General features: G+C 36.5%; 1 protein-coding gene across 3 annotated transcripts in view; it reads right to left on the bottom strand.

Moving 5' to 3' along the window:
* Adk (adenosine kinase) overlaps positions 1–26,445 on the bottom strand; it is a 409,106-nt gene that overhangs the window by 285,264 nt on the left and 97,397 nt on the right. For all 3 annotated transcript variants that reach the window (XM_052733565.1, XM_052733567.1, XM_052733566.1), the window contains exon 4: positions 503–581. In XM_052733565.1, coding sequence (XP_052589525.1) covers positions 503–581 — 79 coding nt within the window. The remainder of the gene's footprint in view (positions 1–502; positions 582–26,445) is intronic.

Genomic DNA, 26,445 nt, shown 5'->3' with positions numbered 1-26,445 from the left:
TCACCTCTATAAAATGAAAAATTTCTAAATCACATTAGTGGTATACACTTGTAATTCCAGTGCTCCAGAGGCAAAAGCAAGTAGGTTGCCAGAAGTTTTAGGCCCTCCTAGTCCAGACAAGACTGTACAGGGATTGAACTGAGGACAGAGAGATGAATGGGGCAAAGTAGTTGATATTATAAGCAAAATCAGATACAATTAACAAATAAGAAAAACATTTCACTTATAAATAAAAACTATGGTTATCCATGAAATAAGTTCTCCAAACCAATAAGATGTAAAAAAAATAAAAGCAATGAATAAATATACTGAATTCTTTCTAAGCTTATCAAAGAAAGAATCAAAATTATTTTTATTAGATGTGTTGTTAAAGACTCAAGTGAAAATGAACAAAAGTGTTTTTGTAACATTAAAAGTAAATGGGAAAAATTATGTAATACAACCAAAAGTTTAGAATCATTTTGAAACATTTTTATTTTAATTTTTAATATAATTAACCAACCTGAGCCACTTTAATTGAATTCTGGGTAGAGCCACCAGCATGATATTCAACTTTGAATTTTTTTACAAGTTCATCAAACCTACAAGGAAATCACAGAAGGTAAATTAGCATATGCCAGTTTTCACAAACTGTAAATTCTAATTAAAATATAATTAGTAGAATCCTAAAATCATTTATTTGCATTCAAAAAATGAATAAATTTCTTCTGTAAACACATAACATTAAGAATCTAAAATATGTACTATCTAAACTAAGCCATTATACTAACTAGACCATAAAATAAAATTAACAGATTTGCCAAATGAAGGTCACATATGGCAAATTGGCTATTCAAAGCTAGAATCCTGCTGGATGGGATGGTGTATGTCTGTAATCCCAGGAGATAAAGACAGGAAGTCAGAATCTAAGGTTACTCAGGTGACATAGCAAGATTAAGGGCAGTCTGAGCTACAGGAGACCTTGTCTCAAAAAGCAAAACAAAATATAACCAAAAACCCAACAGACTTCTAATTTGAGAATTATATAAAACTTAAAAAATGAGTATTTTCCCCTTATTCACACAAGGATTTTCTACAGGATAAAAAAAAAAATGTCCTTGCAATCATTATGAAAGACCTAAAAATTATATCTTTACAATTCAAAATAGACGAGGAAGCAGGTGTTTACTTCTCATTTCACATCTTACTGAATTTCAAAAACTATGCTTTATATAACAGTAACATTATTGAAAATTAGAACAGAATTTCAAAGGTGCAACACAATAATATTGGATAGGTAGTAAAGGAAGACACAGTAAAATATGTGCTGTAAGTGCTGTATTTGTAAAACTATTTCCACCTGAAGCTCAGTGTTAAATTTGAAAGTTTTATCTGTCATACAAAAACTCTTCTAAGAACAATGTAAAGATTCCTGGACTACCCAGGACTAAGTAATGTGCTCAGGTTGTTCTCTCTACTTCTTTCTGTCCCTCAGTCTTCCTATTTCCCCTTCCACTCCCTCCCGCCTTCCTTCTTTTCTCCTAACAGCTTTAAGATAGAAATAATGGGCTGGGAAGACAGCTTAGTGGCAGAGAGCTTGCCAGGCACATGGGAGACCCTAAGGCCAATGGCTACACTGCAAACAAAACAAACAAAGAACTTACATCACACACACATACATCCACAGGCCACCAATTAACTCACTTAATGTACCACCCAACTGTGTGTATTATATTCACTTTTGTGCAACTGTCGCCACGATCAACTTCAGAACAAAAAGTCAATACTCTTCAAAACCAAATCTCTCTAGCACCTCACATTCCACCTTCAATAACTACTAATGCATATTTTGTCTATATTTTTCCCCATTCTGGACAATTGGTACACAAATGAAATTATATAACACATGGGTTTTGGTAATGAGACTCTTTCACAAACACGACTTTCAAGGCTTTCGGTGGTCTGAATAAGAATGACTCCCACAGGTACATTCATTTGAATGCTTAGGAAGTGGCACTATTTGAAAGGATTAGGAGGTGATGTCTTGTTGGAGTGGGTGTTACTGGGTGTAGGCTTTGGAGTTTCAAAAGCCCAAGTTAGACCTAGTGAGTGGCTCTTCCTCTCTTCGTGCTGTCTGCAGATCTGGATGTAGAACTCTTAATCTTCTCCAGCACCATGTCCATCTGTATGGCTGCCAGGCTCCCTGTCATGAAAATAATGGACTAAACCCCCCAAACTGTAAGCCAGACCCAATTAAATGTTTTCCTTTATAACAGTTGCCACAGTCATGGTGTCTCTTCACAGCAATAGAACACTGATTAGGACAAGGCTAATAATACCTGTGGTAGGCATTTATTATACCACATTCGTTTATAAATATATGTGTTAATGGATACGCCAAGTGCTTCTATCTTTTTTCCTACTATGAATGCATATATAAGTTTTATGGACACATCCTCATTGTTGTTCAGTGTGTGTATTGCTCTTGAATCAAATGTTTTCTTCCACGTTTTACTTTGTGAGGAACTCTTATCAACAACTTTCCTAGGAAAACTTGATTATCTAATTAAGTGGAAAGAGCAAGAACAGAAGAGCAATTTTCATCAATTTACCAATGGGGAAACTTCTCAAAGAAGATGACTAGTTGGATAGGCACTAGCACAATAAAAAAGGGTATCAGTAAATAAGAAAACAATGAAAAAGCAGACCATAAAAATGACATAAAATATTAAACACAAATGAAAAGATCTGCTCAGATGGCCTAACAGCCATCAATTAGAAATTTCAGAATAAGAGACCAGCAATAATGAAGGAAAATTAGTTTTCAAACAAGAAGAAATACACAATTCAGACTTTTCTAAACCCTATCTAGTCTTACCAGAGAATAAAGATATGAATATATACTTATTTAGAATTAAAAAATTTTATCCTAAAAAAAGAGCTTAAAAATAAATAAAAGATTATCTGAAAAGGAAAAAGAAACTAACACCAAATTTCTTATAAAATAAAGGATGTTAAAAGACAATGGAAAAGTATATTTTATGCTACAGAGAGGGTGGGGGAAGGATCAAAAACTACAATTCAATATCCACACAAGTAACTATTTATTAGCTTCCAGAAAACAGAGGTACATAGAATGAATAATCTGTCAGGCTGTGGTGGCACATGCCTTTAATCCCAGTACTCGAGAGGCAGAGGCAGGCAAATCTTTGTGAATTCAAGGCCACCCTGATCTACAGAGTGAGTTCCAGGACAGCCAGAGCTACACAGAGAAACTCTTGTCTTGAAAAACTAAGAAAAAAAAAATGAATAATCTGATATATATTAAAAAATGAAGTTTTCATACATAGAAATAAAAACAAATGAAAAGTATAACATTAATTAAAAATTAAGAAAAATTTAATATTGATCAACTCTACCTTTATCACAAATAAACAAAAGCATTAAGAGACAGACAAATGTACAATAAAAATAAGAAACAAAAATGATAAATGTTGAAAAGCAATGAATCAAATACATATAAAGAGATTTCTCCAGAAAACAGTTAGTTGAGTGTATGAATTATACTCACCATTAACAAAGAGGTAAAAATTTTGAGAACTGACAGAAATCTCTCAGAAAGTAATTTGACAATATACACCCAAAATCAATCTCTCCCCCGACCCCTCTCTACACACACACACACACACACACACACACACACACACACACACACACACACCACTCATTATTATAAAATTCTATTTCAGGTACATTATCCCAGGGGAAACCGCAAAACATAAAAAATTCCATATAAAAAGCTGTTTATCCTACCATGATGTACAAGAAGGAATATAAAAAAACAAATATCCCAAATCCAAGAAATGAGTCAGGAGAATAAAATACATTCTGTACAACTATAATTATCTACCTGCTGCATTATTACAAGACAGAACTATAAGCTATGGCTTATAAATACTGGCTGACTATATTAAGCAAATATATAAAAAGAGTTGGGCACAGTGGCACATCTTTTGACCTTAGCATTCAGGAAGCAGTGTCAGGGAGATCTCTGAATTCCAGGCCTCCCAAGGATATTCAAAAATAAAAAGGGTAGGAAACCTGTTGTTGTTTGTTTTTGTTCTTTTAGGGGGCCTGCTACCCAGCTCCCAAATAAATCATACACGGAGGCTTATTCTTAATTATAAATGTCTGGCCTTAGCTTGGCGTGTTGCTAACCAGCTTTACTTAAATTATCCTGTCTAGCTTTCGCCTTTGGGCTTTTACCTTTCTCTACTTCTGCATACTTTTATTATTTCTTATTCTGTGGCTTCCTTTGTAGCTGGGTGGCTGGCTCCTGATGTCCTCCTCCTTCTCTGGATACTTCTTCCTCCCACATTTTTCCTTCTATATATTCTCTCTGCCTGCCAGCCCGCCTATCCTCTCTCCTGCCTTGCTATTGACTGTTCAGGTTCAATTCTCTATTAGACTATCAGGTGTTTTAGACAGGCACAGTAACATAGCTTCACAGTTAGACAAATGCAACATAAACAAAAGTAACACACTTAAAATAATATTCTACAACAGAAACCAAAGTCAAAAGAACAAAAAAGGCAAAGCATGAACATTTGTTGGTATAAAATATCAATATAATTTGGGATGGTTTATATTTATCATTTAATATAATTATCAGAATACTTCACTCAACATGACTAAAATTTCTTATTTACAGTTAATGGAAAATAATTGGGAAGAAAAATATTAACAGTTATGGTACATCTTTTATATAAACAATTTCTGTATTCCACAATTTCATCATAGATACATTTAAAACTTTTATATAAGAATACTTTGATTCATGTCACTGGATTCAACTCAGAATTTCTTAAGGAGTAACATAATGTAAAAAATAAATCAAGTCCTTCTAAAGTTGTTTTTGTAGTTTGTTGATGTTTGAGATAAGGTCTCACTGTGTAGCCCTGGTTAGCCTGGAACCGGCTTTGTAGACTAGGTTGGCCTGGAACTACCTACCTCTGTCTCCCAAGGTTAAGATTAAGGGAAGTAAGACCCACACCCTACCTTCTATCTAAAGCAGTTTTAATATTAGCTTGATAGTATATGCAGAACTCAAATTCTAATTAATGCTTTCCACTCTCACATCACAAAATTCTTCCTAAATAACAATGCCCAGGCAAATAACAGTTATCTATACACCCACTTTGCTCGAGGAAAACAAGTACAATACAAGGAAGAAGAGAGGCCTTGAAGATCAATGAGAAATATGATAAGCAGGGCTGAAATTAAACCCAGGCTGTTTAGTAAGAAATAGCCTGAGACTTGACACCAAATAAAAGTGATAATACATACATGAAAAGTTAGCAAGTGAAATGTTCTGATATGGAAACAATGCATTCTAGAACAAAGACAGCACTGACTTCAGGGTAAAACGAGAGTTGAGCTGATGGATCACCAGCAGTCTGCCATAATCTGCAAAGAGCGAACCGTGGGACAGCTGGGCAGATACTACAGGACAGAGTCAATACAGACATTTCATTCAGAATGAAGGCCCTTTTGACATTGAAATCAAGGCACAGGAACTGATGGAAATAAATGCAGGAAAATGTATCACAGGGAAATTCACCTTTTCAACAGCATTATAATTATTACTATTATTCAAGGCAGTTTATGTGAAGGTCAGTGACTCAACAATTTAATAGAAGAGAATCAGCACTATAGCAAGACAGTAACTAACGTTTGCCTGCTCTCGTTAAAATACTCATTTTATACGATTTCTAGTTTCCATTTCAAAAAGTTAGTAAATAATTTTTCAATGAGTTTTGAGATTTTCTATTTGACAAAAGAAATCCACAGAATTAAAAAATATATGCTTTGTGATATATCCAATTAAGTTAGAAAAGTTGGCACTGAAGAATAAAGAATAGCACCCAAAACATAAAGAAAGACACGTGCATAAAAACAAGAGTGGGGGCTAGAGAGATGGCTCAGTGATTAAGATTACTGTCTGGTCCCCCAGATGACCCAGGTTTGGTTTCCAGTACCCACATAGTCTCCTCACAACCATCTGTAGCTCTAGTTCTAGGGGATCAGACAGCCTCTTTACAGCCTGTATGGGCAACAGGTATGCACAATGCACTTATCTACATACAAACAAAGCACACTTACACACAAAGTTAAAATACAAAAACAACAGCCATTAATAATTGCCAGGAAGATAACGCTGGAGAGGTGGAGGCAGCTCAAAGCACTTGCCAGCAAGACTGACCATCTGAGTTTGATCCCTGGAAGCTAAGACATAAGGAGAGAACCAACTCCTAAAAGTCATCATTTGAACTCCACACTTTAGTGTACTAGTGCGCACACAAAAATGAGAAAATTAAATTTTAATAAAAAAGAACAGTATATTGGGGGAGTTGTTTATAATAAATATTCACTAAAACTTAGAAAAGCCATCATGGGACTCTCAATTCCACAATTTTGATTTATGTGTAATGACAACAACTGAAAATAAGTCTTGCAAGCTGAGTGGTGGTGGCTCAAGCCTTTAATCCCAGCACTTGGGAGGCAGAGGCAGGTGGGTCTATCTGTGAGTTTCAAGGCCAACCTCATATACAAAGAGAGTTTCAGGAAAGCCAGGGCTGCTACACAGAGAAACCCTGTCTCAAAATAAGAAAGGAAGAAGGAAAGAAGCAAAGGAGGGAAGGAGGGAGGGAGGGAGGGAGGGAGGGAGCGAAATAGGTCTTGCTCCTATAATCTGACAGTGAACATGCTTTGATACATTTATAAGTTTAAAAGAAAATTTTTGAAGTTTGGGTATTTTTGAAGTTGGGGTATTTTGAATTTGTATTCTTTACTTAATTTCTCTTTTTGTTTTTCATGACAGGGTTTCTCTATAGCTTTAGAGCCTGTCCTGGAACTCGCTCAGTAGACCAGGGTGTCCTCGAACTCAGAGACCTGCCTGTCTCTGCCTCCCAAGTGCTAAGATTAAAGATGTGCGGCACCACTGCCCAGCTTGTTTTTGTTTTGTTTTGTTTTCCCCCAAAGACAGAGTTTCTCTGGGTAGCCCTGGCTGTCCTGAGCTGCTGATCTATAGACCAGGCTGGCCTCAAACTCAAGAGATCCATGTGCCTCTGCCTCCCAACTGCTGGGATTAAAGGTATCTGCCACCATACCTGGCTATACTTTACTTAATTTTAAGACATGGCTTCCAAAATATCTTTCTTAGTTCTTTTAGCCACCTAATGATAGAAACTATAGCAAGTCAAGTGTAAATCATACTAAGAAGCTCTAGGAACATCAACTTTCTTTTCTGATATTCCTGAATAAAAACAACAATAACAAATCCATAATTGAGCATGATATAGACTCCACATTACACAAAATTAATTCCTAAGAAGCACCCTGCTCCCCTCTCCTACTTCCTTCCATACCTTTCTGTGCTGATGATAAAACCCAGGCCCTGGTCAGCCAATCAAATGATAAGGAAATAAAGCTACCAACATCATGAGTTCTAGGAAAATCCACATGGAAACTATAATATGACACATTTTTTTTCAGTAGAGCTATGAAAAAATTGAAAATATTAAGCACTGAAAATACTAATAACTGACAAAGATGCAACACATGTAGAAGGGATGCACTGCTGATGGAAAACTCAAAAGGCTCAGCAGTGTTTGGTGAGTCCCATTGTAATCAGGCATCTCAGCAGTTGCTATAATCATATTGTTTCCAAAAACAAATTAAAAAATAAACTAATTGATTTGTCCATAGGAGGGAAACTGTAATACAATAAAAATAAATGAACAAGTGGTGTCTTCAACAACATGGATTACTCTCAAAAAACACTGTAAGCTATGTGAAAGAAGCCAGACATAACAGCAAACATAGAAAATTATTCCTTTTTTTTTTCATTCTGGATAAAACAACAGGGGTTGAAACCAACTGCCATAGATGAGGGGTTCTGAAAAGAAACTAATTACAAAGAAAGATGTGTTTAAAATGAAATATTTTCAATTTTGTTGATGGTTACAAAGTATAAATACCCAAATTTAAAATTTTACACATATAGAGTTAATTTTTTGTATGTAAACTACACTTCAATATATACTGATGAACTGGACTTTGAAAGGCACTAAAATCATTATCACTATCCCAATTTTCCATGTGAACTAATAAACCGAAGTTTTCCTGGCTTATCCTTTATTACTGACTTCTGAAATCCCTTCAATGTATGTAAAAAGGCTGAAAAACCTTAAAACCACCAAGCAGAAACTCATCAAGCTTGGCATTTTTCATGTTACCCTTTCTCAACAGAGAATTAAATGCATAGCTTTTCTAAACTCTGGGCTGCAGACATTTTGGACTTCTGTCATTTATAATACACCAAAGTGGAAATTACTAAGAAGATGAAGTGTGTTCCTCTGAGATCACCTAAATGCTTTGGTTCAAAGGGATATGTCCAACTCCAACTCAATACATTGATGGAATAGGAGGAGAAAATCCAGCAATGAGAACTCTGATTCTGAATAGAACATGATTTCCCATATTTGACAAGTTTCTAATTAGGATGGATCAGTGATGATGCACTAGAAAGGGGACCTGCCTTACGCTGTCCCCCAACCTCCCATCCAAAACACATGTCTGGGGCTAGTAGCAGATTTATTCATTTAACAGATGAGCATGTCTATTCTTGACATTTCCCATTACCTTCATTTTCAGTCTCTAAAACTCTCCAAATGTTCACTTTAAAAAGCAGTAAGAATACTGGAATATGATACTGTTCTCAGAATGGTCTCATACTCACTATGCAGCTCCCCTGCCCCATTTTACTCAACATCAGGCTATAAATTAAAACAGCAGAAGACAGGGTTTGTGCCAGTTTTAGTCACAAGACAGAAGAAAGATGCAGAGAAAATTGGCAGTGAGGTTTCCAGTAAAGACTTTAATTTTTGTTTGTGTTTGTTTTGTATTAGGTTTTTTCTTGAGACAAGTTCTCACTATGTAGCTCTAACTAGAACTCAGAGATCCACCTGCCTCTGCCTCCTGAGAGTGCTGGGATTAAAGATATGTACCACCACACCTGGCTTTAATTAATTCTTAATTAATAAATTTCCTACTTAGGTGATATGAAGCAACTTCTACTTGAAATGCAGGATACCATGATTATAACCTATAATATACCACCAATTATGCTCAATGGAAGAAATAAGACAAGAACTGGGAACAGGAAAATACACAGACTCAGGCTACACAAGTTCTACTACTCCTCACGGCAACTGCTTTCCATTTTCACCGAAACTAGAGACGCTGTGTTATGCCAAAGCAGGGGGAGAAAAATTCTGGTGTGGGGCGGAGAAGGGGCACACATGCACACTCGGCACACATCTGAAGAAAAAAGGGCCTCACATTGTGTTAACTAACAGCATAGAAGCAAACATCAATAATTTAAAACAATTCAGGAAGGTAAGACATATGAGGAGGGATAAGACACTTAATTAAAATCTTCACAGGAAAAATCAAAGATGTTAGCTTCCCTGAGAAAGCATTCGTAACTGCCAAATTGGGATTTTCAATTTTCTTTCCTAAACTTCTCATCTAAACAAATAATAAATTTAAAACATCAGTAATTCCAAACAGATTATACTTATTAAGACCAAATGTTAATAGAATAACACAGAGGAGGGAAATCCATAAGCAAATTGTAAGATTCAAAGCTTTGAAATCTTTTACCGCAAGTGTTCAATGAGGTTGAAAAAAAAATTCACTCAAATGTCAGTCTGATAAAAGCCAAAAGAACATTCCCCACATGTGCTTATATTTAAGTATATTTGAAAAGGATGGAAAAAGTAACCGTCGTTCAAAGCCAAAGTTAAACTATTAGTTCATGAGGATTGTAATTCAGAGGTATTTCTCTACCAACAAACTTTATTTTCTTTGATAGGAAGTTGGTTTTAAGCACGTGCTGCTTAGATAAGCCCTTATTCAATTCTAAAATGTTTAAATGTCTAATTATTCCCATTTATAACTCTGAAGATGGTTTTTTTAGCATATGAGATAATCAAATATATTGGTGAAAAAGCACTTTCCAAATATAGATGATTAAAATGATTATTCCTAAATTCACATAAATGGCATGTGCATTAGGTTTCAACCGATCATAAAAACATACAGCTGAATTCCACTAAACCCATTTACAATTTTCATTAAACAGTAAATTGTCTGACATTTAGTTTTAAGCCATGCAAGGGACAGAAAAATACTGTAGGAAAGTGATCCCCAAAATGACATGTGCAGTCTCCTGGTAAGCCTAAATGACGTCCTATCCATGGGTAACTCCAAAACACAAATTATACACTACTCATTCTACTCATCCTTCTTTATTGGCTTGCTTCCTACTCCTGTTTTTTATCAAAACCCACAGTTTACGTGGGGCAGAGTTTCTCCAATCACAGACAAGTTCTAGAAATATATGCAATGGATATGGAAATAGTTGAGCAACAGCTAATCATTTTTCTCTGTCAAACTTTAAAAACAAATCACTCATCAGAAACACTCAGGCAAGCATTTAAATCCCCATCAAATATAACATACTGAATTTCCGATTCCAGGTAACAAATAATGTGTCACAGCCAACATTCCTGCTGACAACAACCAGAAAAGCCAAATAAATATGAAGTCATATAAATAAAGTTAGCAAAGAGGCATGTTGATACATTTCCATGGAGATAAGAACTACTCCAAGAACAGGCTCAAACCCGCAGTGATCTTTCACACCTGCACACATTTGTAGCCGGTAATAGGAAGCTAAGAGAAACAATCTGACATTTATCAAACTTCAAATAGTTGGTTTGTCCAGTAACACATCTGCTGAATTGTGAAGGTGAATGGCAAGCTAAGGAGGCAAACAAAAATCACTTCAAAAATAAATAGTTCTCTTGGGTGACCCCTCACAAAACAAAAGACAGGCCAGGAAAAGAGGAAGTGAACCATAATGGGCAAGAATGAGCAGCAGAGTGGACGATCAGAACTGTAACTGGAGATCCTTCAGCATGCACCTCCTGCATAGTGTTCTCCCTTTTCTTGAGGTTGGTGGGGGAAGGCAGTGTGAGGGTTTGACCACCTTAGTAAAATCATAGATTAAGCAAGGTCAACATTTTTCTCTAGGGACGGGGGAGACCATATGTCAACATGGGTTACATCTAGACAATTAATGGGCCCCAAATCCACTGGTCTCACTTGAAAGTTCCCCAAGTTCAAGCTCCTGGAATAGAGGCGAACAAGGTAGACTGCACTGTGAAACCTGAAAATCTAGTTTGACATAGCTTAATCCTGGATTTTATTACAGTATTCAGTCTTCCTCCCATCTCCACACTAGAGTCTTAGAGAGAAGAGGGGCATCTGACAGAAGCTAGAGCCTGAAGACCCAACAGTTTTATACAAATACTGTCTGGTCAACAACTACAAGTTACAATGAGAGGAGAGGAAAAAGGAAAACTTGGAGAAACGCACGCAGAAAAATGTAAAACTATGTAGAAACCTATGAGAGTATAACACAAGTACTGAAATCAGTGTTCCCTGAAAGCTAGGTGAAAAGAAGGCGCTGAAAAGAAACATTGCAGAGCAGCTGGTCCAGCACTAAAAGGGAGAGGGAGAAGAGCAGGAAAGGGAGAAGTCACCACAGAAAACAAAATGGAATGCTTCTAAGCAACGAAGACCACATCGGGACTTCAAATTCCTTCCCCTAAGCAAGCAGCTTGGGGACAGCAGTGTGTTCAGACATGCCATTTCACTCTCTCCCTTTATTACCTTGAATATGCTCAACACTCAATAGATTTCGTCAGCTATCTTTACAATTGTGAAGGTAAAACTGAGTTTGCCCATTTCACAGAGAATTTTCAATTAGAGAACATCTTTAAAAAAAGAACTGACTGACATCTTTAATATTTTTAAGTTCAAACTTCTGGATATTTTAAAAGATACTGGATGCAAAATATTCTCAATCCTTACTGTATGAATAATGGAGAACAAAAGCTGGTAAAGAATTAACTAAATGTTAACAACTACACAAAATATGAATTGCACAGTAATGTAAATTCAAGACCACATACAAAAGACAATACTATTTTTATATTACTGTTAACAGAATTAACATTCTGATATTAACTTTTAAGAGAAAAAATTATGAAAATTTATCAGTGTATTATCCTATGCATGCCCTGGCAGCAAAAGACATTGAAAAACCAATATGAAATGTGTTTAGATACTCAGAAGATATCTTCTTTCATCTTCTGAATACTACAAGCAAAGATGCCAATAAAGAAAACCACAAGTTTGCTGAAGTTAAAACATCTGGGGAGCAGCTTAAGATATTCATTCTAAAGAGCTCTATATTAAAGAACAGCCTGAAGGGTGATGATAAATGTTCTCTAAAACGGGAAGTGTGTTTTGAATCCCACTGAATATAAACAGGCTTTTTTCCCCCTTAAAGGGGAGGGTACTATAATTAAGACACAAAGTGCCTTAGAGGAAAGTATTCTATGAAAGGAAACTTTAAAAATAAAGCCTAAAGCTCAATATGAGAAAAGAATGAGAATGTAACATCTTTACAGAAACATCAGGAACTAGAAGGTAAACAAAGATCCTTTAGTAACGGTTAGAACACTGGGGGAGAGCTCCATGGGTGCCTTCTTCTTTTGCTTCTGTACTTTGCAAGGGATTACAAACATTCATGTGTGAAAGACTTTCCCAGCTATGAATCTTCATTTGAAAATAATACACACGCAGAAGGCTATCAGGAATAAAAAGGTTAATTATGTTCATCAAAACAAATGACAAGGACTAGTAAGATAACTCAGCAGGTAAAGGTGTTTGTCGCCAAACCTCACAACCTAAGTCCAATTCCCAGAACCCACATGGTAGTAGGAGGGAACAGACTTCTGCCTGAAGGCTGTCCTCTGACCTCCAAACATAGACACAGATGCACAAACGCACCCACACACGCATACACACATACACACACACACACACACACACACACACACACACACACACACACGGGTGGACAGATGTAAATAAAACAGTAAATATAGGTCTCTCAACACAATCTATAATAAATTCTATATATCGGCTTTGAAAATGTCTTTTCAAATAGCCATTGCCAAGTACTAGCATAATCAAGAATCATAATATTTACACTAAGAACATTCATCTAAGAAGGCATCATAGAATGGATTTCTGAAATCTGCATTGTAGCATGTGGCTGATGTATAAGCAGCACTTCAAATCCAACATTAGACAGAAACTCTGACCTCAGCGGAGGATGGACTTAAAGCAAGGAGGTTCCCTTTGTCTTGTATGAAGGTCTAAAGAAAGACTGCTGAGGCTTCAATCAGAGCACAACTTATCTACTACGAATGTCAGAGCGCATGAATAACAATTCTTGTTTGAACTTTTGAAAAAAAATAGAATGTTTACTGAGCACCTGATATTACTATTGATTACAGTGGTTGCTGGCAAATAACTTTACCATAAGTTTTGTACACAACACTGTTTGGTTACAATTTAGAACTAATGCAGATGAACAAATGATGGGTTGGAGAGGTGGATGAGTGGTTAAGAGCACTTGCTCCTATAGAGGACCTGGGTTTGATTCCCAGAACCCACATGGTGGCTCGGCACTGTAATTCCAGTCTCAGGGAATCTGGAGCCCACTTCTGACCATCATGGGCCCCAGGCACTAGTGTGGTGCACATGCATACATGCAGATAAAACACTCAAACACATAAGAGAACAAAATAAATAAATCTTTAAAAAGTTTAAGAAGCTGGGCAGTGGTGGCGCACGCCTTTAATCCCAGCACTCGGGAGGCAGAGGAGGCAGATCTCTGTGAGTTCAAGGCCAGCCTGGTCTACAAAGCGAGTTCCAGGAAAGGTGCAAAGCTACACAGAGAAACCCTGTCTCGAAAAACCAAAATAAATAAATAAATAAATAAAAAGTTTAAGAAGTGATATAAAAATGTGCAGCAAAAGCTAATTTTCAAGGTCATCTAATTTTCAATAACAGGAGCTAAAGAAACTTGTCATTTTTAGAAAAATCTGAGTTTTGACTAGGAGATCAAAACATTTCAGTAAACAAAATAATATGCAGTATATATGTGAAATGGATTAAATTTCATGACTCTTCAAGAACAAATTAAAAAAAAACAACTTGTAGAATTTTTTCTTCCTGAGAGTACCCCGAACTCACAAGTGAGGCTACTCTGCGTAGAGCACTCCGACCACTGGGACAAGGATGCTCCTTTCATTGGTCTCCATTTCATTCCCTTGAGACAGTCTCCCACTGTACCTGGAACAGGTTGTCTCATCCCTGCCCCGCCAATGGCCCTGCAGCTACAGGTGTTCCTGACACCACACTGAGTTTTTGATGCTCCTAATGTTTTTATCGCCACCAGCTGTAATTTACCTCAATAAACTTCATCTCAGATTATAACTAATGTTTTCTCAACTTTTTTTGAAAACAGTCATGTCTACAGACGCTCCACACAGACTTTTAGTTGAAACTAATGGATTCTTCAGTCACTTCAAACTCGGCATCCTTCCTAGAAGAAGTGACCAATGTCAGTGGCACCTGCTGATGATTCGTACAGACTTTTAGAAAGGTCCTGTGAAGGGAGCACTGAGAAAGCAGAGACAGAAGGATTGCAAGTTTAAGAACACCCTGGTCTATTAGAGAGCTCCAGTAAGGAGGTGGGGGGGGGGCAAGGAAGAGGAGAGAGAGGAGGACAGGGGAGGGCGAAATGGAACAAACAAAAGCCCCAAAGCAGCCAAAGAAAACCACATGAAATTACCTTCTTTGATTGACTCCTAAGTTGAGCTCAGTGTTCTCAATTCTTAAAGTGACTATTGTCATCAAAGGCTAGAATCCCTAAACAAATTTAATTTTCTAAATAAATTTCTTGGCTGACACAATAAAATAGAATTTGATTAATTTGCCATTAGTAAATGGCTATTGCTTGGCTAATGAGCCATTCATAAGCAAACTTTGTGTGTGGTCACATTTTCACTTTGTGTGTCTATGTGCCTGTATGTCTGTTGTGGCAAATTCTTGGATACTGTGTTTAAAATTTGTAGGAGAAATGCCTTCCTGTGAATTTGGAATACTTCAGGTTCTTAGTTTGATCATGGCAGTAAGTACATAATTCTTTTAGTAGACTGTGGGAAAACCACCCCATATGATTAACCCATGGTCCACTATGCCTTAAAACAAGGAGTTTCCTTTTCTTGTTTTGACATGGTAGGCATAGAGCACTAACTTTGAGCTGGAGCTGTGGCTCAGCCTTTAAGAGCACCAGCTGCTCTTCCAGGTGATGGGTTGGATCCCCAGCACCCACAGGGTACGTCATAAATGGCTATAACTCCAGTCCTAGGGGATCCAACACCATCTTCTGGCTTCCAGAGGCACTATACAGGGGGGGCAAAGGCATTCATCCAGGAAAAAATACCCATACACACAATAAAATTTAAGTAAAAACACTGTTACAGCACAATCATACATGTGAAACACAAACACTGTTGACTAGAACTGCCTCAGTGAGATATGCAGTGTGCCAAGTTGCAATGTGAGGTAATAATGAGGATGTCACATAAAATCTCTGTTGTGACTACTCTACTTGGGCACAGTGGTGAGAAAGTAGTTACAGACAAAGAACTAAGAAGCAGGTCTGTCTCTCAAAATCTTTACCTATTGGTGCTGAAGTCTGACTTTCAAGTATCATTCACTGATGCTATTTAAACTATTTAAAAAACAGAAAGGTCATATAGATCAAATGGAATGACAAATTTGGTCCCATGCCTTAATTTGTCAATCTCTTTGGGTAAACTGCTTTTCGACTTCAACTTAGGTCACTCTTCCACAATAAACAAGTAAAATGTTTGTTTTATCTGTTTGATAAAGAGGGTAATGATTGAACACACTGAATATAACTGTCAGCAGATTCTGTCGTGTGAATCAAATTATTTGTTTTAAAATCAAATTGTTCTTGTGAACAAATAATTCTGCTTTGGACTAAGAGATGGTTAACTATTTAAGGGTATATACAGCCAAGACTGATGATCAGTTCAACCACAGAGACACATACATACATACATACACACATACATACAATGAAACTTTCACTTAAAAAAGCCCTAAACAAAAACTATTCTGTTTTAGAGCTGGAGAGTTAGGTGAGCACTTGTTGCTCCAGGTTCAGTTTCCAGTACCCACTACACTGGAGTTTACAACTCCAGTTCTAATGCCCTCTCCTGTCCTACTCAGGAACCAGGAGCACATGAGGCAAATACACATACATTCATGCAAAACATATCATAAAATAAAAGTAAAACATAAATAAAAAATTCAAAGAAGTTGTTTTGATATAATGATTATACTCATGCAATGTACTATCCTAGGCATTTGTAGCAGATAATAAAACATAAAACACAATTTACACCTTTTACTACCTATTAGTGTAAGAATCATAACAAAAATAAAAGTAATAACGAAAGTTTGTTTTGAATTAATAAGTTGGATAATGGTAGTTTAGTTACACAAACATAATACAAAAAGTATTAGACTTTTACAAAACTAGGCACTTCAGAAATTCACTATGCATAATTAACTCAAACAGTTCCCCCACAAATATAATAAAATATATAATTTTGCAAGGGGCATTTCCTGAGTTTTTGTGTTAGTTACTTTTCTATTGATATAAAAAAATACCATGAACAAGGGAACTTATAAAAGAATGTGTTTACCTGGGCAGCAGGAACAGTTGAGAACTAATGTCTCAAATCACAAGTAGGAGGTACAGAGTGCATAATTTTCCAGTGTATAGTTACAAGCTAATCTTTAATAAGACATGTTTACATTTTATCTAGAATTTTTGGAGGCGAATTAATCTATGCTGTGTTTCTCTTATCACAACAACCTTCTTTACACATATAAATAATTCCCAGATCAAAAGGGACTTCTATTTTTGATAATATAAATTTAAACTTCAGAGGTTATAATGATTTATAAACTCAGAGTTTATGAGGGTGCTCATTTTCTGCGTCCTTCTCAATATTATGTATTACTGAAATTTAAGGAACCTGCTGATAAAACAAGTTCAACTTCTTAGGCAAGGATGAACAGTCTTATAACCTGTCATGCATCTTATCAATCCATCATCTATTCACAACATTTATACTTGTCATATGTAAATGTTTTCAATCTCCACTACCATGTAAACTAGAAACAGTGGTATATGGCTATAATCCCAGCACTCAGGAGGCCAAATTTAAAGGTCATTGTAGGCCATACATTGAGTTCCAGTCTCAAAAAAAAAAACCAAGCAAACAAACAAGGGACTGAAGAGATGGCTCAGCAGTTGAGAGTTCTTGCTGCTCTTGCAAAGGAGCAGGGTTTGATTCCATTGCCCACATGGCAGTTCACAACCATTTATAACTCCAATTACAGAGGGTCCAATGCCTCCAAAGACACAGACCTACATACAGACGAAACATCCATACACATAAAATAATAATTAAAATTAAAACAAACAACAACAACAAAACCTAATCAAACTACAATGAGACAACCCCTTACCCACCAGTATGGCTCATGTTTTTCATGTTTTTGTGATAACGAGTATTGAACCTAGGGTCTCGCATATCATGTTAAGTGTTTTTATCTCTAAGCTCCAGCTCCAGCCCTGGATCAGATTTTGAAAACAGTGAAACAAGTGGAAAGTTCCTGTGAATTTAACATTTTGGAAAACTAAAATTGTAAGCTTCTTTAAAATTTAAGACACGTATACCTATCTTGCAGTACACATGAGCCACATAAGAAGGCTCACATGCCGACATTATTTCTAACACAGTCAACCTCGAAACAACCTGAACATCCATCAAGGAAACGGAAGCCAAAGTGAGATGGATTCCCACAATGCACACGGACCGGAAGGACAAAAGACCAAAGCACTGTGCTCTGTGCAGCAGTGCACCACCATTCTCACGATACGCCAAAGAAGCCCGAGACTGAGAAGTGCACGCTACACGGCTCTAAGTGTTAAACTTCTAAGACAGCAAAGGTGTTAAAGAGGAAGGTGGAAGATGCTTTGGGGGAACAAGCGGGGACCAGGTGCTTCCGGTCTGCTTGGCAAGTTCTATTTCTAGGACTGGTGGCAGTTACACAGGTATGTTTACTCTGAGGCAATTCCTTCAGCGCACACGTAAGGTTTGCATACTCTTCTACGTGTTGTTGTACTTAGTGCATAAAAAGTTATAAGAAGAATGTATATTGAACGGTGACAAGTGCTTTCCTAGCTCCTATGAAAACAATCATAAAAATTCTCCTGAAGCCTATCAATACAGTCTAGGACCAACAAGAAAAAAGATAAACCACTAGATAAGTTAAATAGGAGGACTTTAACCTAAAGCATCAATAACCATTTAAAGTGCTTAACCGTGAGTTACTAGGAAGCTCCACATGGAATCCTGGAATGACAGAAGTCCCCACTGAAAGAAAAGCTTGTAAAGGGTCAGAATTCACTGAAGAAGCTATGCATCAGCCACCAAAAGCTGCAGAGAAGTTCACTGGCTCCACTCTTCTGGACTCCCTGTGCAGACAGACACCCTCCGGAAGTATGTGGGAAAGTACAATAAACTACATTAGCAGATATGGTAATCTGAACAATTCTTTCATTCTGAAATAAAACCACTGTAGTCTCTTGATATATCTTTATATTCCATTTATACTGTGATTAATCTATAAATTATGGCCTTTGCGTATAGAAAATTATTAAAGTATTTGGGTTATTAATCCTATAATCACCAACCACTAATATTTTTGTTGCTAATTATTTCTCAGTTGATTCTTTGTGTGGTGTGTGATGTGTGTGATATGCATTTCCGGCCTGCATACTGAGGCCAGAGGAGAACTTTCTAGAGATGGTTCTGCCTTGTACCACTTCAGGGTTCTGGGGATTAAACTCTGGTCACCAGGCTTGCATAGCAAGCACCCTTACCCCTTTCTCTGCTGACAAATCTCACTGACCCCTCAGTTGATATTTATTTTACAAAACTATAATCAATTTACTTGTAAATAATATTTCCCTTCATTAGCATTTTTGGATCTTACCCATTTTTATCTGAGTTTCATTATAACTTAGGTCATTAAAAAACCAACCTGTTCGCTGAGCTAAGAATATAAAAGCAGTAATGGTGGGAAGAGAGAAACTGTTTACGAGACTTCTACAATAATTAATTCAAATGATGAAGGCGGCACAAAAGGAGAAGAGGGGTAGGTCAGGTGACTTTAGTGGTAGAGATAGTAGAAGTGAATAGACTTTAGGATGTATTTATCAGTGGGGCCAGTAAGATTACCTGAAGGACTAAACATGGCTGATGCAAGAAATAAAAATAGTCTATGAGAGTGCCTGTCTATGTGTCTGTGCTACATGAATGTGAGTGTACAAATGCACACGCCCATGCCCATGCACGAAGAAACTTGGGATGACTTTCTCTATTGCTCTCTATCTTATTGCCTTGAGATGGTCTCTCACTGAACTGGAAGTTCACCCTTTCATTTAAGCTGGCTGATCAGCAAGCTGCTGGGATCTATCTGCCTGTATCCACTCGCCAGTGCTAGGCACATATAATTCACACATTGCTTTTGAGGGCAGATGCTGTGGATTCAAACCTGGATGCTCAACTCATGTTTACACAGTTAGTATTCGCATCTACTGAGCCACCTCAGCAGCCCAGGAATGATTTTAAGGTGTTTATCCTACAGCTAAACAGGAATGTTGATAGGCATTAGGTAAAATAAAGAACCCTGCAGGTAGAACTGGTTGGAAGGCATGAATTAGGAGTTCAATTTTAGAGGCTGTGGATTTAGGATATCAAAAGCACAGACACTGAATGCTAAAAGAACAGACCAACTGATGTCTCAAACATGAACGTCTTTCTACTGCCATGATTAAGGACACAGAATCCTCCCATAGCATACATTCGACTGCCAAGGCTTCCTTCATACATTTAAAAAAGGATAGCATTCTCTGGAAGAAAACTGGCTATACACTGATTGCCACAAGTATGGAGAAACAAAGTGTAACCTCTTCTAAAGTAGAGCCAAAAGGCCCAATTTCTCCTACAGAACATTTCAGCATCCATGAAGTGAACACAGGATGAGGATTCTTAGCACAGCAGTAATAGTATAGACAGTTCTATGTCAAGTTAGTCAGTCTGAAGAAAACAGAGAAGAGTGATGTCACAATTCCTGGCTCTAAAGCTGCAGTCATTCTGTGCCTCAGAGGGACAGTCAAGCTGACTCCAGAAAAAATCGTTCCAATTTAAACATCTAAATTGTAAGACCTCAAGGTTCCTTAATTTCCAGTATAACATACTTTGCTTTGCTCCATGCTACTTCCTGCAATAAACATCAGTGGGAAGAAAACCTGTGCAGATGGGAAAACTGAAGTGTGTAGTCAGTGTGACATACATACTATAAAGGACTCAAAATTAGAATCTCCATCTCCCACATCCCTGCTACCTACTCCTCAAATAATCTATCTAATAAAAAGCTACCAAAATATAGTAAAAAGTGATAAAAGTGTTTCTTTACAAATGTGATTTGAATATACTTCAATAATCACAATATGGACAATTACCATCTACCACTGTTGAATACTGTATGAATGAAATAATTCCAGAGAGCTTATGCTGGCTTTCTACTTGTCTACAACTAAAAAAAAAATCCATACAATGCTTTGTAGAAACTGCTTTCTTTTCATTCTGCATGACATCAGAGCTACTATTTTTTGTTTTTATCAGTTGAAGACAATAATGAGCAAAATGCTTCTATATCCTTTGGTATATATTTTGCATATGGCCAATAAAATATATTACAAAACATTTTCCATTTTAAGCTTGTTATTTGGCAGAAAATCTCCCACAGAGCTTAACTTATTATTATTATTTGCTACAGACTCTTCCTAAAAGCAAGAGCAGCCCGTTTTCTCCAGATGACTCATTAACTAAAGGCACAGCAGAATGAAGTGTTCCAACTTGAAATACCAACAGCTAAATATAACCTTCCACACAACATTAGAAAACTCAGTCTCTCTTAGTCTGAGAGCCATTATGAAGGGTCACCCTCACAAAGCACACGTAGCTCCCGGTGTAATCAGCAACAATAAGGGAAAAACTCTGGGCCTCTGTGGAGGTTTCTTTAAAAAGAATTCGGAAAAAAAAATAAAATGCAAAATCTTCACAAATCATTAAAACAAACAAACAAAAACGATGGCATTCTTTCTCTCTCACCCCAAGTTAAAATACTAATGTCTTATGTAAAAGCACTTATCAATATATTAACTTGTCAAAAATACCAAAATTTATAAAGCCATCCAAAGTGTAAACTGGAAAACCTTTCAGCCATTACAAGTGAGACACAGTCACAACCAGCTCATTGGAAGTTACCCCAGAGAAGAATAGTGAAATAATTAGTAAATCTTACAAAAATATTGAATTATTTTTCTAGATGCGTATCTTGAATATAAAGTGTAGCATCCAGAACTGACAATCAGAAGTACTGACAGTGTTTCAAGTGAGTGGTAAGAAAGGCGAGGAGCAACTGACAAGGTGAAGGTGACAGCGAGACAAAGGAGAAGGCAGTGAGAACTTCTGACAGCCTGCCTCCTTGAGTCTCAGCACCCCTGAGGCCCAACCAAGCCGCTATTCTTGTTTGAGTGCAGTCTGGACACATGACTGAATCCTTGGTTAGCCACGATTGCTCTAGTTAGACTTCCTGTCTTGATAGCATGAACCCTAAACACATGGAAAATGTTATTCTGAGAAAGAATGAACTGGTTTTCCATATGGTTACAGGAAGACATGGATTTTTAGGTATACTATGACATCATACACTTCATCTTTCCCTGTCTGCAAAGGAGAATTATTTATGCCCACTGTGGGTACACTGTGTCTACTGCTTTTGCAGAGGACATAAGTTCAGTTCCCAGAACCCACGTCAGGCAGCTCACAACCTCCTGTAACTACAGCTCCAAATGATCTTCTGGCTTCCAACGGACACCAGGACACATATGCTCATACCTGCACACAGAGACACACATACATATGTTTAAATTAAAATAAAATCTAAGAAAAAAATAGGAGTGGAGGCAGTCATCCAAAAAATTCAGTGTCTGACATAAAGTATTTCTAAATCAAATAAACTTGTAAATGCAAACAATTTTTTAAGTTTTATACAAAATACATTTATATAACATGTGAATTTACAATAGTAAATATTTTTCTTGTCTACTAAGGCAATTAATTTGCCATTTACATAAATAATAATAATAATAATAATAATAATACACAATGTCTACCTAGCTGTATTTCTTCTGGGCAACCCATTAAATACAGATTTCCTTGACCCTTCCCACCTCGATTTATTCTGAATGGTCATATCCACTCATTCCCACATATATGTGTTGATGATTCATAAATAATGCCAACTGATATTTCCATTAAGCCTTAAGACAAAGAGCCATCTACTTGAGACCTCATCTTTCTAATACCCATATATATGACCATGAAAAATTGCTGGCCCTCGGTTTCTCACCTGAAAAACTTATGATAATAATAGCAGCTACTTCTGTGACTGTTTTTGTGACTATTACATTTGTAATACTGGCAAATCACTTGTTACCGTGAATTACATGGTAGATCTGAAGTCTACAGTTTACCTGCCACTGCCTTCACTGACCCATGCTGTCACTCTTGGAGAAATTAACTTAACCATCACTGACTACCAGAATGCATAGTTTCTTTCTGCAGACCCAGTTTGAGGCCAGCAAGATCATGAGAAAATAGAAACAGGAAGCGCAGAAGCTGTTTAAACTCAAGAGGGTCAACATACAGGACAAGTCCTACAATCTCTATTTTGTTTCCTCCTGGGAACCAGAATGTGCCAGGGGCATTGGCCTTTCAGTGAAGTCCTGGCAATTAAATCAGGTTCAATGGCCACAGTTGGCCAAATTGTTTGAAGAACACACTTCCATAAAAATCTAGGAGACTATTTAGGAAGTAATTTACAAAAGCATGTATGTCAAGCATATTAAATACTTACTTAAAAGTCTTACATAAGGTTCTATACATCATCATTAATACAGCTTAATTCGAATTGACACATTCACCCTACCCATCGTATTGTAACCTCAGAATCACTTCTCTCATAGTCTTTGTCCATAGTATTTTCACAACAGGTATCAAAAGTGTTCTAAGATTACAAATAAGAGCCCCAAGAACTTAAGATAACCTGGTCTACTCTTCACCTTACTAAGCTCAAGCCAGAGCAAATTAGAACTTACTACTATTCCCCAGAGCAAAGCCTATAACTTCTCTACATTGTTTTGTTTCTTGTTTTTCTCCAATAAATACTCAACAATTTATCATGGCTAAAAGACTACATTGTCTACTGGTGATTTTCAGACACTGAATGAAAAATGGTGCTAACAAATATCTCATTTTATACCAAAAAAGTCATTTAACAATATTATACTAGAAGATAGCAATGAATAATTTTTCACCATAAAGGTTCAGTACAAATAATGAATGAAATAAAAATGAAAATATAACATTTATACACACATATTTTCTGGGAATGTCATCTGTTCTCATCATTATACTGTGTCAATGGTTCTAAATGCCACAGACAGCTTTAAAAGCAGCAAAACAATTTCTTTATTAAGGTGGTTACATCCAACAAAGGAATAAAAACTAAATCTTATAACTCTTAAAAGCTTAAGGGAATTATTACATTTTATGGCTATTCATAACATTTTAGTACATTCTAAATGATCCAACTACAGTGTCTTTTCATAAGTACTTTGGTATCACCATGCAATTTTAATCCATATGCTTAAGCCCCTTTCACAGTTTATAGGAACAAAGCAGGTTTGATTCACAAACAATGCCCTGCAGTCAAACATGCTCATGAGGTATTAATTTACAACTTCATCTGTGATCAGTTAAACTGCATGTGAAATCTTAAACATCCTTAAAAAGCTCACCACAAATAGTTCAATAAGAGATTTTTGGGTAACATTACTTTAACAAAAAACATGTAAGATTAAATACTATTGTAAAATAAAACCAAATGCCACTTACTTTTGAGGATCACTCACTAACAAAACTTTAAACTCTCACCTTTAGCATCTAAAATATTAATTAAAAATGTTAGCACTAGTGTCAAAAACACTTGCTTTAGAGGATTTGGCACAGAAGTCATGAATAAAAAGAAAAGCAACTTTGTAAAGAAAATACATATACCTCAATAAATCAAACGCTTTTTGAATTGGTCCAAGAAGCCAGGTATGCTAAAACGTCAGGACAACACAAATCAAACCAAAACAAAAGATAATTAAAATTACCAACCCTACCAAACAAAATGTCAGGTCCACATGAGTTACGGACAAAAACAGAAATAATGGAATGACACGATAAAAGTTTCCAATTTAGCTTGTTTTACCAAAAACAATAGTTGCTAATGTTTCAAAACTTGCATTTTTGATCTTCATATTTATGTAAATTGAACCTTACAATGTTTGTTTATTCAGGACTTTTTCTGGCTAACAGTACCAATAATTATTTAGATTGTTGTCCTAACTCAGAGGAATTATTTCGCCTACTAAAAAGCCCAGTGCTGGAGGATAGAGGGCTCTATGTTATCTTAAGGCTTAATATTCTCCTCACAGACATAAGTTTCTTTCTTAACATGATGCCTTTGTTCTAACAGTTTCAGAATAGCCACATTAGTTAAAAGTGTGACTTTACTTACTGTCTAAAAATTAGAAGAATGTCTTCTTCTTTCTTGTGCTTCTTCCCCCTACACAGCCCCAAAATGTTTTCAATGAATTTCATCAAGTCTATTGGCCAGTCATTATTCAAGAGCTTACAATAGGAAGAAAACAGTCACAATTGGTATGTATTAATACAGATTTAGTACCGGAAGGAAAAGAACCACACAGTAGCTCAAAAGGACAAGGCTATCTGATGCAGGAAAACTAAGGGAGCCAATCAACGTCATCAAACATACAGCACCAAATCAACACTATCCTACAACTACAAATGACCATCAACCAGCTATTATTTTCTTTACCTGCTGCAAATGAATATCACACATACTTTTCACAACTCTTAATATGCTAATTATGAATACCTGAATCTGTATAGGAACATAATTTTCAAATGACTGAGGAAAAATAAAAGCTGCTATTTAGACCTGGGCAGATTAAACCAAAGGAACTCAATACACGCACGGATTTTTTGATTGCTCCTAAATCCTCACTAGAACTACTCTCAACATTAAATGTAACAGCAAAGAAAATAACTGCAACACAGGACTGTGGAAAGAAGAGAACAGCTTTGATTAATTCATGAGAGTCAAGAACGTTGAGTTCTACATGCGAGTAGAAAAACCCGAAAGAAATCTGAAATGCAAACAAACGTACACTGTCATCCCACCCCAAAGAAGCACTCGGGTAGCATTGAGATCTTTAAGTACAGAGTGATGCTAGAAACAGAGGCGCACACCTTGAACCCCAGAGCAGAGGAGGCAAAAGCAGGCAAATATGAGCTCCAGGATAACCAAGGCTGCATAGAGAGAGACTCTGGCTCAAAAACTAGACAGAGGAGCAGAACAGAGTGAAGGTGCACCATCCATCTAAGTTTAAGAAGCAGCTAAACCCTGAGACTCCCCTCTAACATCGTGCACAAGATGGTCTGTTTCTGTCATCCAGGCAGACTGCAGTGCCATTTTCTACAGAAGATAAACAGAGAACAGAAGGATGCTATGGTAGCAGAAAGGCTAATACAAACTTGGCAAACTAAACTCAGACTTTCAATTTTATTTTCTTTCTTGGATCCTAGAAGGCAAGAAACAGTATCTCCCTAGAACCAACGCAATCTAAGAAACAACCAAACATCAACATCATGAAACACCACCAAACATTTAACAGTGACTCGGTTGACAAGTCCATCCCATGCAAATTACTATCATTTAATGTCCCACTATTTAACAAAGAGATCAAGATCACCATACATTTGAATGAAACTGCTGAGGAGAAAACCAAATTTAAAAAAAAAAAAAAAAAAGAAAGTAATGGAAACTTGAAGAAAAATAAAATATACTATGGAACAAATAAGAAAAAAAACGGTATTCTCAGAGAAATGAAGATAAATACTGCATTCATAGGACAAGAACCAATTCTATTTTAAAATTAAGAAAAAAAATTTTTTAATCTGTTATGACTTTCTCTCTCTCTCTCTGTGAATCATTTGAAAAGATTTTTATTATATTATTGTGTGTGTGCATGAATGTGTGCATACATGTACCATGGCTCATATGTAGAGGTCAGAAGACAAGTTGTGGGAGTAAATTCTCTCT

This window comes from Peromyscus californicus, unplaced genomic scaffold (genome assembly GCF_007827085.1).
Source record: "Peromyscus californicus insignis strain IS unplaced genomic scaffold, ASM782708v3 Scaffold_12__1_contigs__length_115047231, whole genome shotgun sequence".
NCBI classification, from domain to species: Eukaryota; Metazoa; Chordata; class Mammalia; order Rodentia; family Cricetidae; genus Peromyscus; species Peromyscus californicus.
The sequence above is the reverse complement of the archived record's forward strand: the minus strand, read 5'-3'. Positions and strand labels throughout refer to the sequence as shown.